This window comes from Varanus komodoensis, unplaced genomic scaffold, assembly GCF_004798865.1.
Source record: "Varanus komodoensis strain SLA01 unplaced genomic scaffold, ASM479886v1 scaffold16, whole genome shotgun sequence".
In the NCBI taxonomy this organism is placed as follows: Eukaryota; Metazoa; Chordata; class Lepidosauria; order Squamata; family Varanidae; genus Varanus; species Varanus komodoensis.
The window spans coordinates 10,918,214-10,935,933 of NW_025335468.1; the positions used below are offsets into that span (position 1 = coordinate 10,918,214).

General features: G+C 43.9%; 1 protein-coding gene across 2 annotated transcripts in view; it reads left to right on the forward strand.

Annotated features, from left to right (window-relative positions):
- Nucleotides 1-17,720, forward strand: part of SERGEF (secretion regulating guanine nucleotide exchange factor) — a 116,934-nt gene that overhangs the window by 72,803 nt on the left and 26,411 nt on the right. The window contains exon 11 of one of the 2 annotated variants that reach the window (XM_044425909.1): nucleotides 472-710. The exons of the other annotated variant lie outside the window; for it this stretch is intronic. Coding sequence (XP_044281844.1) covers nucleotides 472-548 — 77 coding nt within the window. The 3' untranslated portion in view covers nucleotides 549-710. Of the gene's footprint in view, nucleotides 1-471; nucleotides 711-17,720 lie in introns of those variants that run through there. 2 annotated transcript variants of the gene reach the window in all.

The window sequence follows — 17,720 nt, forward strand, 5'->3', positions numbered from 1 at the left end:
AGTTAAATTGTAAAGAGAAACCATTGCATCAATTGGTAAAAAAAATAAATAACAGTAAACACTCCCACCTTCACATTTTCCACAAATGCTTGAGAATTGTGAAGTTCCTAGGAGATAAATGCAGACTAACCAGGTGAAAACAAGCAGTCTGTCCTTTCAGAAGCAATAGGGCACCAGGAACAAGATGGTTTGGCTTGCTTTTCTTTTTCCTTTCTCTTCTGAACAGACTATGGAGTTTTCCACCAAGTATCAGAAAGCAGGGAAATCATGAGCTGAGGCCTTGACATCATATCCTCTCAAAGGAGGCAGAAACTGCAAGGGAAATTCTCATTCCCCCAAAGCAGATAAATCATGTGGACAGGATGCAGATTATGATATGCAGAGGTGACCGCCGGGTTGTGGAAAACTGATGATGAACAACTTAGGGCCATACTACTTCTCCCTCTTTTTCTCTCTCCTGCTCTCTTTTAGAGAAGGCTTCCCTGACCTGGTGCTCTCCAGATGTGTGGAATGCCGCTCCAGCTGCGATCAGCCAGCGTGGCTTGTGAGCCTTAGCTTGCCATTTTTCTGCTTTTTCATGCCTGGTTGAAAGCTGCATTGCCTTAATTACTGTCTTTTTTGTTGTTGTGTTCAGCTCCTGGTTGTAGTCACACCAGAAAACATTTGCTATTGGGTGGATTAGAATTGTATTTAATAAATAATAAAACATAGATTGTTTTGTTTACTGAATATACAAGTGAAAGACATGCCAAAGATGAAGAGAAAAACACTTCCACCTATCAATAAGAGATTAACTACTGTATACAGATGCAATGTTTTTCCATTCCCCTTTGCTGACATTGAATATATATCAAATGTGAAAAATATCAACCAGTCTGTTATGTTTCTCTTCGTTGTGTCTCAAAATGAGTAGCATCTTTTAAGACAGAAGTGTTAAAAATGATTTTAAATTATTGGATGGATTCAGTTATTCCTCAGATCTTGACAGAATTTATCTTTCAGAGGGATAGTGGATTAAATTGTCTGTTACTGCTTTGCCACATGGGCAAACTGAGTCCAATGATGGAAAGTTTCTACATCTACAGTAGATGCCCATGGGATTTCTATTGTAGATCAGGCCAAGGAGAGAAAGGCACAGAACAGTATTTTATTATCCAGAACTACTAGATCAAACCACTCCCATTGATAGATTTATAAGACTGATAGACATATAAGAATGAAGTATGAACTTCACTGCTATTTGTTTTCTGGGGGTGTCATACTCCAACATGGAATTGAAGATCTTAATAAAGTCCCCCCTCCACACACACACACACACACACACACACAGTCAAGTGATCATAGGCAATTTCAGTCAAGCCACTACAATAATCAGGAAACATGGGTGAAGAATCATTATTTAGCCACATTAATCATAATGATGACTTTCTCACTGCATTTCCCAACTAAAAACAAGAAGCAATTATCAGGATCAATTATCACAAGTTGAAATAGAAAAGAAAATGACTTATGAATTAAAACTGCAACCCCCTTAAATCACAATGATGTATGTGTTACACAAATCTTTCTAATGTAGTCTTTTCCTGAGAAATGTTAATCCACTTTCTGGTAGAGAAACAACACTGGTATTAAACTCAACATAGAAAGCAGTTTCTTCGCTTATTTAAATTCCCTAGCTCCCTGACATTCCAGGAAATCATTTTTAATATTGAAAACAAACTGCCATATTTCTAGCTTCTCATGAATACAAATCATGTAGGTTTTGCTCAAAATATCTGTCCCAGAATGGTACAACATGCAAGTCAGTATTATAATATATTTCAGTGCAGAAGTCTTCACAAGGCTTAAAATTAATATCAGACCATACCAGAACTATAGAATCAAAAAGATTGAAATATATGGCAAGCAGGTAGACCCTTGTCTTCTCCATGCTGTGAATATGTGTACCTTCTGACTGGTGCAGAGAAAGGCTTATTAAATTTCTCAGAAGTTCTCCATATTCAGAAGAGAAAGAACTTGAGGTTTAAGGAATTTGAATGCAGGAGAAAATGAAACAGGCAAATCCCAACAGCCAACTAACACAGTTGCCCTTCTGGAAAAAAGCCTAATTAGTCTTTCATATGTTGTAATTAGATTTGCCGTTGTTTTTAAACCTTCAGAGTTCCTTTTTGTGTCCTGATTATTATTTTTTCCAGAGAGTAACTCTGATGTTAATTAACACCACTTTAATTTTCCCACTAGAGAATTAGGTCTTATGAGCCTCTCCACATCTTCCTTTGGTTTCCTGTTTCTCTAATAACCACTTGGTACACAAGATTCAACTGGTTTATAATATTCTGAAGCAAAGTCAGTTTGCACATTGCATCAAGGTTTCTCTTAGGAAGTATTTCTGTGTTTGTAAATGGAAAGATTCTCTTCCTCTTTGCCCTGATAGACAAAGGGGTAGATATCTCTGAAAGTCCAAAGGGGTGGAAATATATTTGGCACACTCTAGGCTAGTGGTATATGAAAGAATCAGTGGGCTGTGAATAAGTCAAGCCTTTCAACCTTTCAGCCTTCTGCATGCTCCAGTTTACTGTAATCATTGCTGAGTTTGTTCTGAACAAATAAAGTTAAAAATAGAAGGAATGAAAGGGGAAGCAGTTACAAAGTCTGTGGTGTGTGTGTGTGTGTGTTTGGTGTGTGTGTAAGAGAGCCAATGGTGGGGGTGGGGGGAATACCTGGAATGTAATATAGAAATGTATGAGAGCTTGAAATGGTTCTTACAGCTCCATGCAATGGAAGGCAAACCAACCACTGAAAGCACTTTTAATCATAGCTGGGGAAAAGCTCCATCCAAATACAAAAGATCTGAAATCCATAACAAGAGCTTATTTGCCAATTTACCTAAATGGGAAAAAATGCACACGTGTTGACAAACCTTCAAGTATCTTAGTCCTGGTTTTAGAAGTTTCTGATGCTCCACAGGGAAGGAAGAAAAAAAATCTACCATGACATAAACTGTCAGGAATCTTTCCTTGAACCAATGGGCCACCACTGAGGTTTCATGAAGTAATATTTATAGGCAGATTAAAGTATATTTCAAGAAGTTGCCTAGAAAAGACTGGCTGGTGTAGGAAGCCTGTCATGGCTGATGTAGGAATCCCATTCTGGCTAATACCATGTATACTAATTTATTTATTTAAAGCTTTTATATACATTCCAACTATTTCCCCCCATATCCCTTTCCTGTAAGTTTTGTTTTGTTTTTGTTTTTGTTTTTATTTCTACTTTTACTTTTACTTTTATTTATATTTATTTATTTATTTATTTATTTATTTATTTATTTTAATTATTAGAAGCTTTTGTATGCCGTCCTATTATACAAGATTTCAGGACGGCTTACAATATTTAAAAAGACAATTAAAACAACAATTTCAATAAATAATAAAACAAAACAAAACAATAAATCACAAAGCAAACATAGCTACTAAACTTAAAAACTATTAAAGTTTAAAGTACAGTTTAAATAAAAAGGTTTTGGCCTGGCACTGAAAAGAGTATAAAGTTGGCGCCAGGCGTACCTCTCTGGGGAGTACATTCCAGAGTCTGGGCGCCACAGCGGAGAAGGCCCTGCTCCGAGTTGATGACCTTTTTACCTCTCTCAGAGAGGGTTCCTGGAGTAGGGCTTCTCCCACAGATCTTAAGGGGCGTGAGGGCATATAAGGAAGGAGACATTCCTTCAGGTATCCTGGTCCCAAGCTGTTTAGGGCTTTATAGGTCAAACCCAGCACCTTGAATTGGGCTCGGACTTCAGCTGGAAGCCAGTGAAGTTGGTAGAGGACCTGCGTTATGTGAGAGTAATGGCTGGTCCCCGTCAGCAGTCTGGCAGCTGTATTCTGTACCCGTTGCAGTATCTGGACTGTTTTCAAGGGCAGCCCCACATAGAGTGTGTTGCAGTAATCCAAGCGGGAAGTTATCGGAGCATGTATCACTGTTGCTAGGGAGTGCTCATCCAGGTAAGTTTGCAGCTGATGGATCAGTTGAAGTTGTAGAAAAGTACTCCTTGCTACCGCTGCCACCTGGAACTCCAGTGACAGCTCTGGGTCAAGGAGTACTCCCAAGCTGCAGACCCTGTCCTTTAGAGGGAGTGCTACCCCATCCAGAACTGGGTCAAAATCATCTACCTGGAGACCTGCACCACCCACCAACAGGACTTCTGTCTTATCTGGATTGAGACTCAGTTTATTGGCCCTCATCCAGGCCATTACCTCGGCCAGACACCAGTTATTGTTCTGGCACCTTACCTGCCATTGAAACTCATTTAATACTCCCCTTTAGTTGGAGTCTCAGGTGGCAGCAGTGGCAAGGAGTGCTTTCCTTCAGCTTCGGCTGATCCACCAACTGCACCCTTATCTGGATGAGCACTGCCTGGCAACAGTGACCCGTGCTCTGCTAACTTCCCGATTGGATTATTGCAATGCACTCTTCATGGGGCTGCCCTTGAAGATGGTCCAGATATTTGGTTAAGAATAGAGCTGCCAGGATATTAACTGGGACTGGCAGGTATTCACGTATAAAGCCAGTCCTCTATCAGTTATACTGGCTGCCAATTGAAGTCAGAGCCCAATTTAAGGTGCTGGTGATGACCTATAAAGCCTTGAATGGCTTGTGTTCTGGGTACCTGAAGGAGTGCCTTCTTTCCTATGTGCCCTCCTGCCCCTGAGATCGGAGGCAGAGGTCCTGCTCCAGGAGCCCTCCTTGAAGGAGATCAGGAGGGTGGCTACCCAGAGGAGGGCCTTCGCTGCAGTGGCGCCCCAACTATGGAATAGAAACATAGAAAACAGAGCGAGTCAGAAGGGGCTTACCGGGCCATCTAGTCTGACCTCCGGCACCAGCCGGCTCCGTTCACCACATGCCCACCATGTGGATGTCCATCCTATCCTTGAACACCTGCACCGATGGGGCCTCAACCACCTCCCGGGGAAGCCCATTCCACACCCTTGGGGTCCTGACTGTCAGGAAGTGCTTCCTGGCATCCAAATGGAACCTTGGCTCCCTGAGCTTTGCTCCGTTGGAGTGCGTTCTGCCTTCCTCTGCAGGGAAGAACAGGTCTCTACCCGTCTCCATGTGACATCCCCTCACATACCTGTATGTTGCCAACATATCCCCTCTGAGTCTCCTCTTCTCCAGGCTGAAGAGACCCAGTTCCCTCAGTCTCGCCTCATATGGCATCCCCTGCAAACCGGCCACCAACCTTGTGGCCCTACGCTGCACTGACTCTAACCTGACTATATCCTTTCTGTAATGAGGGGCCCAAAACTGAACACAATACTCCAGTTGCGGGCGCACTAGAGTCATGTAGAGTGGTAGTAATACCTCTCTTGATCTAGAAGCCACACTTCTGGCTATGCAACCAAGGGTGGCGTTCGCCCTCTTGACCACCGCATCACACTGCTGACGCATGTTTAGCCTGCAGTCAACCAGTACCCCAAGGTCCCTTTCACAAGTGCTGCTCTCCAGCTACTTATCACCTAACCTGTACTTATGACAGCTATTCCTATGCCCCAAGTGCAAGACCTTGCACTTATCCACATTGAACACCATCCTGTTGTCTCCTGCCCACTTCCATAGTCTGTCCAGATCCTTTTGGATCTGGAGTACCTGCTCCTCAGTTGTGGCCACTGCTCCAGTTTTTGTGTCATCTGCAAATTTGATCAGCAGACTGTTCACCCCTTCTTCCATGTCGTTAATGAAAAGATTAAACAGGATCGGCCCCAGGACAGAGCCCTGGGGGACCCCACTTGTCACTGGCCACCATCCTGATGATTCCCCGTCAGTCAACCATGCCCTAATCCACCAGACAGTGCTTTGGTGTATCCCAAAATTCCTCAGTTTCTCCACCAGGATATCATGGGGCACTTTGTCAAAGGCCTTGCTGAAATCCAGGTATACCACATCCACTGCATCCCCTCCATCTAGCCATCGCAAAACCTTGTCATAGAATTCCACGAGGTTTGCCTGGCAGGACCTGTTTTTGCGGAAGTCGTGTTGTGTGGCTGTCAGCCTCCCTTCCCTATCTAGCATCACTAGATCTCTCTTTATTATGAGCCTTTCCATTGTTTTTCCTACAATGGACGTAAGGCTAACAGGTCTGTAATTCCCCATGTCCTTTCTACTACACTTTTTGAAAATTGGGACCACTGATGCCACCCTCCAGTCCTCTGGAACTTCACCCGTTCTCCACAAGGTCTCAAAAATGGAGGCCAGCAGGCGTGAGAGAACCCCTGCCAACTCTCTAAGTACTCTCGGGTGTAACCCGTCAGGGCCTGGTGACTTTGTAATGTCCAATGCCCTGAGGAGCCCCTTGACTTCAAGGAGGGTGACTCTAATCAGTGCCCCTAAGTCTCCAGCGTCATCTAATCTCCTGTGCGGATATCCCCTGTCCTGCTTTGGGGAGAACACAGAAGCAAAATAGTCATTTAGCATCTGTGCCTGTTCCCTCATATCAGTCACTGGATCTCCTTCCTCCTTATTTAGTGGTCGCACCACTTGTCTCCTCTTCCTCTTCCTATTTACATGCTGAAAGAAGCCCTTTTTATTGCTCTTGATATTCTTGGCAAATCTCAGCTCGTAATCAGCCTTAGCCTTGCGAAGAATCCTCCTACAACGGCCTCCTCCTCCCGGTATACCCTTTTGTCTATTTCCCCCAGTACCCATTTCCTACGGAGGTTCCTCTTTCATCTAATCCCTCTAACCACCTCCTTTTGCATCCATGGTGGCACTCTCCTCCGCCTCCCCACCTTACTGACTAGAGGTATCGTCAAGGCTTGCACCTCCAGAACCTCTCTTTTGAGTGCTATCCACCCCTCCTCAACTCGCTTACCTTCCAGTAACCTATCCCAGGAGACTTTCCCCAGTCTGGCCTTCAGTTGGCCAAAGTTGGCCCTCTTGAAGTCCCAGCTTCTAGTGCTCGACCTGCTGCCTGTCCACAGTCCCCTGATCTCAAAGCAAAGGATGGAGTGATCACTTGCATCCAGAGCTCCCCTAATCTGTACTTCATCTATCAGCTCCTCCCTATTGGTCAAGACCAAGTCAAGGATGTTTCCCAACCTCGTCGCCTCTCAGACCCTCTGTGTGAAAAACGCTCCCTCAATAGCTTCTAGGAAGCGACGTGACCTGGCTGTCACCACCGAGTGAGTCTCCCAAGTAATATCCGGGAGATTTAAATCTCCCATAATTACTGTGTCTCTCCCCCGAGATATCCTTAGAATCTGGCCTGTCAGGACATCATCCAGGGTCTCAAGTTGACCTGGAGGATGATAACATACCCCCACTGTCAGGTCTCTTTCCCTGTCAAAACCCCTAAGTTTCACCCAGACTGCCTCTACCGAATCCCCATCTGTGCTGCATTCTATCTCACTGCATCCTATCCCTTCCCTGACATATAAAGCCATGCCCCCACCTCTCTTTCCCTTCCTGTCCTTTCTAAAAAGGTGATACCCTTCTATGTTCACATTCCAGACTTGCCTTTCATTCCACCAAGTTTCTGTGATTCCCACCAGATCATACCCTCCTATTCCCAGGAGAGCTTCAAGCTCTTCCTGCTTATTACCCATGCTCCTAGCACTGGTGTACCTGCACCTCAACTCCTTTCCACTGCTTCCTTCACTTGGAATTCCCAGCCTCCTCCTTCCTCCCATCCTCCCTAATACCTGGCCCCTGAGTCCTGTCAGTCCCTGCAGTATCTCTAAAACCCTGCTCCCAGAGCCCTGATCCTCCCCCCACACTTGTCCAGTGCAGACACGTTCCTGGGGGGCCTGAACCCTGCCCCCACCCCAGCTCAGTTTAAAGTCTTGCGGACAAAGCTCGCTAGAGCATCTCCAAAGGACCTTTTCCCCATCCTCATGAGGTGTAACCCGTCCCTTGCCAGAAGTTCATTGTCAAGAAACCAAGTGCCGTGGTCGAGGAACCCGAAGCATTCCTTCTGGCACCACACCCTAAGCCAGTCGTTCACCTCGGAGGCCCTCCTGTCCCTTCCTGGCCCAAATCCCCGGACAGGTAAGATTGACGAGAAGGCCACTTGGGCCTTCAGCTCCCTGAGTTTCTTCCCCAAGGCCTCAAAGTCCCTGGTGGTCCCAACCACACCCTGCCTGGCCGCATCGTTTGTGCCCACATGGATCACCAGGAGAGGCTGGTGACCCCCGGAGCGAGCAAGACGCTCCACTCTGTCCTTCACGTGCCGGATGTGCACGCCTGGCAGGCATCAAACCTCCCTTGTCTCCAGGTTGGGGTGGCACACCGCCGCCTCAGTGTCCCTCAGCAGGGAGTCCCCAACAACAATCACCCGCTGCCGTACCTTTCCGGTGCTGGTGGGCGGCCGTGCCCTGGCCCTTGTCTCTCCTGCAGCAGCCCCCTTGCCATCTGACATCCCAGGCTGGGGGTCCTGCTGGTCCCCCGAGGCCTCATCAGCTCCAGCCTCCCCAAGTGGAGAGAACATGTTTCCCAGCTCCAGATTGGTGCCAGGAGAAGGAGGAGGCCGTGCTGGCCTCCTCCTCCTGTGCGTGACATACCTCCATGTCTCTGCAGCTGCTCCTCCCGTGGCCTCTCCCTCAACCCTCTGTCCAGAGGGGGGCTGCTCCGGGGGGCCTGGAGAGCTCTCTTGGCCCTCAGGCACCTCACCTCCTCTTCTAGCAGGGTCACCATCTTGCACCGAGGGCAAGTGTATCCCTGCCTCTCCTGGGGGAGAAGGGCGAACATGTTGCAGCTGTCGCAGCGGACAGCAACACCCGTGACTCCTGCCAAGGCCATCTCCTGGTTTGCCATCGGTATCCCTTCTGAGACCTTACCTTGGTCCCGTCTTGTTAGCTCTGTAGTTCCTCTCACTCGCCCAGTTCTCCCAGACGAAAACCCACTTGCACACACAAGGATAAAATAAACTTAAATTTAAATTGGAAGAAAAACAAAGCACAACACAAACAAAACAAACAAACAATTAAACCTCTGTGTCTCAGGGAAGGGAGTCTCCGGACAGCCCGGGCTGCAGCCAAGGGACGCAGACCCTCTCTCCAGAGAGGTTTGCCTGGCACTGACGCTTTATTCTTTTCAGCTTCAGGTGAAAACTGTTATATTTTCCCATCATTTTAATGGCTAGTTGGTTTTAACTTGGGTTTTATCATATTGAGGTGTTGGATACTGTGCTTTGTTTTGTTTTGTTTTATTTGTTCTTCTGTTGTAAACTGTCCCGAGATGTGAGTGGTGGATGGGTTAGAAAAGCTTTAAATAAATAAATTCACTTATGTGAGAATAGGTGCTTCTCTAATCAATAGGTGCTCCCTTTATATTTCTGCCTCTTCATATTCCTAATGAGGCTTTGTGAGCCGCCCCGAGGCTTTGGCGAATGGAGCGGCATAGAAGCTTCCTAAATAAATAAATAAAGGAGATGGTTCATCCAACTTAACTTTAGAAGACCGTAAAGCCCTTCTCTGCCTCAGATGAAGTAATTTTCAGAATACAGTGCAACCCACCTCCTATGTTCTTCTAAAAAATAGGAGTGAAATCATACGTTGATATTTGGTCCATACCCACATAGGCTTTGAATCGAAAAGGCTGCTTTTAAAATTGGGACTTGTAATAGAAGATTGTAGCATTAAGTGCTTATGTTTCAATTGCAAGCCAGCCAGTCTTGACCTGTTCTAGGTTGCTCCCCCGCCCCCCCCGTATTGTTCACATAGCAGCCGTACAGTTTAAAAGCCTTTCCATTCATACCTCAGCCCAAACATATGCAGCTTCGCTTCAGTAAGCATCTGGAAAGTATATCGCTGATCTTTGAGCCTAAGAGGTTTAAAATGTTAATAGGGATGGGACATTCGTGGCCTCCAACTCCCATCAGCCCCAGCCAGCTACAGCTGTAGTCAAAACATCTGGAAGGATCACATCCAGTTTGATTTCTGCTAAAAAAGGAAATTTTGTCATTCCACTTAACAAATGCCATCACAATTTTCCCCAGTCAGAACTGATCATTCAGCTGTGTTTCTTTTGTTCTAAGCCTGTGTTCCCAAAGATAGCACGAGAACTTGCACCTTGCTACAGAGAATAAATAATTAAAATACTGCTTCTGCATATCTACCTTGTTGTCTGATTTACTGCACTACTTTTAATCCCATATTTTTTGTGTGTTGGATGAGGTGGGAGACATAAAGGTTAATCTAGGTAAGAAGATTGCTGAGAAGAATTTGCTCACTGAGTTTTGTCTTCCTTGCATCCTCTGTCTTTCCTTCCTGCTGCTGTTTACCTCTCAGCATCCTCGTGGCCTGTTGTGCTGTGTCATGGATACAAATACCTTGAACCTTCTTCAGCCATTTCTGTTTCATTCACTGATTTCTGCACTGGGGGCTGCCTTCTTGAGCTTACATAATACTCCAGATTTTGCCCTTTGAGCATTGCCTGTCCACTTTGTTCTTGCCCTCATGCCTGTAGCTTTGCAAAAATCTCACACTCCTACCATCATTTCATGACAAGCATGAATGACAAAGAGAATCCTAGCTTTACTTACTTTGGAGCATGTCTCTTTGCACACAGAAGGGGTTACTTCCAAATAACCAGGCATAGGATTTGACAGTATGAATACTGGGAAGGTATTGTTCTCTGCAGTGAATGTGAACCTCATAATGCATATATGGTGGCATGTGGCTCTGTGCCATGTGCACCAATTGCCAAACTTCCATGCAAAATAGGTTGTTTGTATTTCAGTGCATATTTTGCAAGGTTCCTGCTTTTTCAACATGAAGGTGAATCTCTGTTTAAAGGACTTAATAGCAACGTGTGAAGAAGCTCTAATTCTGTCCACCTTGATGCTCCCCATTCTAGTTCTATTAATATTTTGAAATGATACCGTCGTTGGCTTGCTCCTACATTTCAGGACTGCTTCTGAATTTTATTTCAGACTGACAGAAAATCACAGCCATTGAAAGCTTCAAAAGAGCATTTATCTTAATTGGTTTCAAAGGACAATTTAGTTATAATTTGGGAGGCTGGACTGTTTCATAACCCAGATGACTGCACAATGATTAAGTTGTTCGATGTTCTGGATGTTTCCTGTTCAGAAGACAGCTTTTAAAGACATATGTGACAGAGCAATCATCATACACACCTTGGGAACATGGAATAGATTTGGCTTGCTGATACACTGGTAGAAGTTTGCTGTGCCCCTTGGTTTCCATTACTTGTGTTATTTTATTGTATTGTAATTACTTGCAATGGAAGTAACTAATTCCAAGTAATTCGAATAACTAATAGAATGCATTAGTTATTCCATTAAGTTAAAAAGGTGGGCGGGGAAGCAAATTTCCAGATGCTGAAATAATATATAAGTATACCTGGAGATTCTAGAAAACAATCCCTAAACGGCTTGGGTCTGGGATACCTGAAGGAGCACCTTCTCCCCTTTGTGCCCTCCCACCCCTTAAGATCTGAGTCGGGGCATTCCTCTGGGAGCCATCCTTGAAAGAGATCAAGACGGTAGGAGGGCCTTCTCTGCAGTGGTGCCCCAATTGTAGAACATGCTCCCCAGAGAGGTTCGCCTTGCACCAACACGTCTTTCCTTTTGGCGTCAAGCAAAAACCATTTTTATTCTCCCAGCATTTTAATTGTTAATCTGTTTCATTTAGTGGTTTTATTTTAACATCAGACACTGTGCAACTGTTACTCTTACTTTTATTTTTAATTTATTGTACTAATTTGTTGTAAACTGTCCCAAGATGTCTGTCATGGGACAGTATAGAGAAGTGTTAAATAAATAAATAATAAATAAATCCAATAAGGAGTCTAAGGAACTGAGGAAATAGCAGTGAGATAAGACGAAGACGTCAATCTTAATAATAGAAGTTAATAAATCACCAAGCCTGGATGATACTCATCCCAAGTTATTGATTAACTCCAATATGAAATTGCAAAAGAAATACCAATGGAGGGATCTAAATGGTGGAGTATCACGGAGATCTGTAGTGGGACCAACACTTTTCAACTTATTCATAATGTTTTGTAATTGGGAGTGAGCAGTGAAGTGGCTAAGTCTGTGATTAACTCCAAATTATCTAGGGTGGTTAAAACAAAAAGGACCTCTCCAGACTGCACGAGTGGGGATAAAAATGCCACATGTGGGTCAATCTATATGAGTATAAACATGTTGGATTTCTCAATTTCATATATGGGAACTGAACCAGCTGTGACTGACCAAAAAAGAAATCTTGGGATTGTGGTGGACATGTTGACCCAGTGTATAGTTGATGAAAATGTGTGCAGCTGGGGTGACAAAGTCATTTTTTTGTTTGCCATAATTAGGAAAGGAATCAAAATTATAGCTATCAAAATCATACTTCCCTATGCAAAGCTATGGTGCATTCAGTTGGAATACTATATGTACAGGTCTGGTTACTGCACCTAAGAAAGCATTGGAGAGTTCAGAAGTTCAGAAAAGGGCAACTGAAAGGATCAAGAGATGGAGCAGTTCCTCAGCTTCCCAGGCCCATCTGCCGCATCTGAGGAAAGGTTACAACAATTGGACTTCTTTAGCTTGGAAAAATTGTGAATGAAGGAAAATAGGATAAAGGTGTATAACGTTAAGTACGGTTCAGAGAAAATGGACAGGGAGATTTTTCTCTCTCTGAGAACTTGGGTTGATCCATGAAGCTGGTGGGTGGGAGAGGTAGGTCAGATACAAGATAATCCTTCTTCATAGTGCATAGGTAAATTATGGAATCTATTTCTACAAGATGTAATGGCCATCAATTTGACGTGCTTTAAAAGGGGATTGGACAAATTCATGGAGGAGGAAGTGATCCATGGCTAATAATCCTGACAGCTACTCACTGCTTCCCGGACCAGATGCAGTATGCCTATGTAGACCAGTGGCTGGAGATCATGGATGGGAGGGCGCTGTTGCACTCATGTCTGCTTGCAGGTTTTCTGTGGGCACCTGGTTGGTTGCTGGGTAAACAGAATGCTGGATGAAATGGATACCTGGATTGATTCCGCATGCCTCTTCTTTCATTCTCTGAAAATGGCGTTGGGCATCATCTGGTATCATATTCGCAGTAGATTCCTGCTCATGGGAGGGACCTTTACATCCTCTTCTCTGGCCAACACCTTTCTGTGTATTCCTAAAGTCTGGATGGTCCCTGAATCCTCCAGAGCAAATCTGGGGCTTCATAGAAAGAAACCACTGGTAGATGCTGTTCCATGAGCCAATGAGTTTTAACCCGAGGCCCTTAACCTCGCCTTCCCTCCTAAAAAGTGCTTGTTTCATAATCTTTCCAGGATAAGGCAGTGCCTCCTCTCAGTTGGATTCCTGTCTCAAGAAGCTACTCTGCTTAAGGTATATGCTGTGAAAAATGTAGCTGACACATGTTGACCTGAGCTGCCTTCAGCATGGCACAGCACTCAGCTCTGCTGGCTGAGTCTCAAGATGAGCAGATTTCTCCTTAAACAGTCATCGGTTCTGCATATTAAACGGTGCCACTAAGGTCTAGCTGACCTCATTTGTACAATAAGCAAGATTCCACTCCCACGCTTTGGAAGTTGACTCAGTAACCCAAAGTCCTTTTGGATGAATTGGGTTATAAAATGCATGTGGCTGGTTCACCTCAGTGATACCACTATAGGGGTATGCCATTGGCATTCCTTCTCTGCACAGTTTTAATATCAACTCTGATATTGCTGCTTTCACCTGCAGCCTATACACATTAGCCCGGGAAGAGGGGCCACTGAGCACAATAGGTCTTATTTCTGAGTTGCCATTTATAGGATCACATTGCTGGGGTATAGTTTTCAATGCTTTGGGCCCACTGGCTTCATGATCTGAAAGGAAGGTGTTTTTTGTTAAATCTACACTTGTATAATTCCATCTCTTTTCCTAATCAATAGACAGATATGATCCAGAAGTAGGTTTGAGAAGTAAACTTGAAGTAAAAAACATGAAAAGTGTTTTGTTTGGTTTTTTCTCACTAACTTGCGTGGTTTTTGTAGCCAACAGAAGCTAGTTAGTACTGTTTGAGTAGGACCAAATTTGGTCGCAAGACTTAGTGCTTGGAAAGGAAATTCATCCTTCCCATGTGTAAACCACCTCTAAGCTGTCTTATTTCACTGTTGGTGCCATCCATGTAATTGCACTGCTTTTCTTCTACCCACTCGTCCTTCACACTGTAATTTCTTCAGGAAAGCTTTACAGTAGGCCCAGTGAAACTGAACCATGTGCTGGTTGTAACAGAAATGTGTAATGCTGTATATTCCAGATACGTGAAAAGCATAACTCTTCTTCAAAGAGTCCTGCCAGACTTTTGGACTGTGTGATGAATGATGAAACAACTGTTTGATATTTCATTCACTAAAATATCCCTGATTGTCTTCTCTGAATGAAGGCCTTCCAAACTGTCCTGCCCTGGCAAGCCCTGTAAATTCAAGGCTGTGGCTTTCTTTATGGAATCGAACCATCTCATAGTTGGTCTTCTCCTCCCCCCCCGCTTCTCCTTCTGTCCTTGACTTTCCCTAGCATTATTGTTCCTGATGTGATTCCTAAAATTAATAACCTTTTAAACATACATTGGTGAGAGAATCTTGGAGAACTTGAGTAGTGAAATGTTCTACCTAGAGTTCTACTTAGGTCTATATATGGGTTAATGTTTCACCATGGTCATATTGAGTATTCTCTACTAATAACATTACGGAAGTTAGTAATTATCTGATCTGAGATATGAATTTGCCCGGTTCATAATGCTCAGATGCATTGTATATTGCATGCAATTTCTCTCAGATGCTTTTCTACCGCTCAGAATGTAAAATGAGATTCTATATAAATGTGCAGATATACTGTTAGTTTAATGCTGCAATCCTACACTGACTTACCTGGGAATATGCCCCTTTGAACTCAGCAGAACTTGCTTTTTAATAAACATGTGTAGGATTGTACTGCATGTCCTTTATTTTTCAAGGTCTGGACATCAATGGCAGGTCAGACTTAAGTACACACCAGTGGGTAATGGTGGTAAATTGAGTGTGTGGAAAAAATAAGCCATTGAACTAAAAAGTATATGTTCTATATTTGTTTCTTGCTTTTACTACTCTTCTTAGTGTTGGTATCTAAGGTGCATTTAAGGGGAAGAAAGCTTTTGTCCTCACCAGAGGTCGGCTCCCACCAGCTCTAGCCAGCATGGCCAATGCTCAGGAGTGCTGTGAGCTGTAGTCTGAAACATCCTGAAGGCACAGGATGGAGATGCCTGTTCCAGATAAAGAAGTTAAGTAAAACAATGGCTTGGTGAGGGCTTACAAAGGGTCTATAAATCATGTTTGCAATGTTGGCCAGACTGGAGTGCTTCCTTGTGTTTAGCGATTGCACAGCTCCTTGAGCATTTCTCTGGGCTTTCACACAGTTCCTTGGAGTCTTCAAAATCCCTGTTTTGGGATTTTTTTTGGGGGGGGAGGTAGTTGAATCAGGTTGCTTTTTTTCTAGTAGTGGCCCTTGGACACTTCCTTTTCTTTAGGATGCTTGGAGATAGTTTTGTAATGACATCACAGGGGCTGAGTTGCATGAGTTCATAGCTTGTGTGCTATCATGCATGTTTTGCTTGGTTGCCTGCTTGCTTTTTATTGGGATCTCAGTTTCCCCTTTATACTTTCAAAGCAACAGACCACTTTTGGCAAAAGCTCTTTATTCCCCAAAGTACATCCAGTAAGCATGATCACCACAGAATGAGTCTCTGAGCATTCACGGAGTGTTTCATTGAACCCGATCCAGCAACTGTTTCCAAGAACCCTCCTTTTGGGCCCCTTCCACCTGGGAGGGCTCTTTTGGAGGTTGGTAAGCCTCTTCTCTCTGTGCCACCCTCCTAGTTGGCTAGCCCTTTTCTCCCAGTGCCTCGTCCTTCAGTCAGGAATTGTACCAGACTTGTCTAGCTTCTAGAGCTCCTGTCCCACACCACCTCCTGGCTTTGTAGATCCCGGCTGTTCTTAGAGTCTGCCTGAACACCTGGGGAGGACAGCCTTGAGATAAGCCCCTCTGGTTCTCCCTTCACAGTCTTATATACATTAGCCTGGAGTCCCCATTTCCCATTGCCCATCCTCCCCATCTGGATTCTGAATCCCCCCGACCTTGAAATTCACAGCAAGCACAACTGCCTCTTTCACTCTCAACATTTTTGACTGAACTGGGGATTTCACTAGTTTGAATTAACAGTTTTAGTGTGTTTTCTTACATTATATAATTTGCCAGGAGGATCTTTCGAATCAGAAGGCAGAATAGAAGTAAAGTGAAGGTTTTCTCAACAGCCATGTCATGCTAGACACAAACAGTCCACAATTTTGCAAAGCGTTCTTTAAAAAAACCCTTCTCAAGCTAGGTCTCTTAGGCCATGTATTCTGAATGCCTGCTTTTTCCTGAAGACCAGTTGCATCTCTTTGGCAGTGCGTAGGTTAACCTTTCTAATGTTCAGTGTGTAGGCAGCTCAGTGAGATGCAGTGAGCAATGAAGCAGCAGAATTCAATTTGCAGTAGTGACCTAAGAAGGGCTATTTTTAGTAATAAAATAGGTCAGGGGATGAACAGTAGTAGAGACTGATAAATGAACAGTCTCCCCTCTCTCCTCAAGGGGCTTGTTTCCTCCTATAACAGGGGAGTTCTGAGGTGGGGAAACCAGATTAAGTATCATCACGTGATCCGTGTTTGAATTTTTCATTGTGAAACCATCCTTGGGAAAGCACTGTGGTCTCATTCTCAAGCTTAGAACAAAACAGAAACTAGGTAAATACTTGTTTTCAGATTTAATGGCAACTTAAAAGTATTTTTAAAGCCGTACTTCAAATTTTGCGCAATGCATGTGGCCAGAAAATCCTAGGTCCTGTCAGGATGCTGAGATCTCCTTCGGGTTATGACAGTTAAACTGATAACATATGGGAAATCGATGATGGAAGTGGCAACTTGTTTCTATGACTTTCAGTATTAGGTATTTATTTTTTAATTAGGATTATTTCCCATCTTTTCTTTTTTTTAAAGAACTCAGAGCGATTTACATCACTCTTCTCATCCTGCTCTCAAACTTATCCCCACAACAACAACCCTTTGGGGGAGGTTGGACTGTCTGTGGCTGGCTAAAAGTCACCCAGTTGGCTCCATGGCCACATGGGAACTAGAGCCCAGATTGCCTGAGTCCCAGTCCCATGTTCTTAACCACACCACACTGGCTCTCTGTTACAGTCTGTTTTATAAAATATAGTGGACTCTTCAGACAAACAGTCCTTTGTTTATTTATTTATTTTAACTGCTTTACCATCCAACTGCTGAAACTCTTACACATTGGTTACAGCCTTATTTTGACCGGTACAAGAGGGGGACAAGCCATCATCCAAGATAGATGAGCATAATGAGGCTGCTTTGAAATTGGGAAGAGCAAACAGGTTGTTGAAATACTCATTTTTTAATGGAATATACAAATAGAAAATCTGTATTACTGCTTTTGTCCTATACTTCCTATTTTTCTACTTCCTAGAAAACCCTATGCTAATTTTAAAGCAATTAATTAAAGTAACTAGTAAAAGTAATAGCAGGATTGGTGTACATTTACTGTTTTGGAACACTGAGAATGGTATAACGCTGAGGGTTTGGAGGTGCAGCTTTTTATTTCTGCTCATAGCGACTGAATGACCTGGTTCACAAGGAACAGTGGCAATTCCTGGATTGTACAGTCCAGGAAA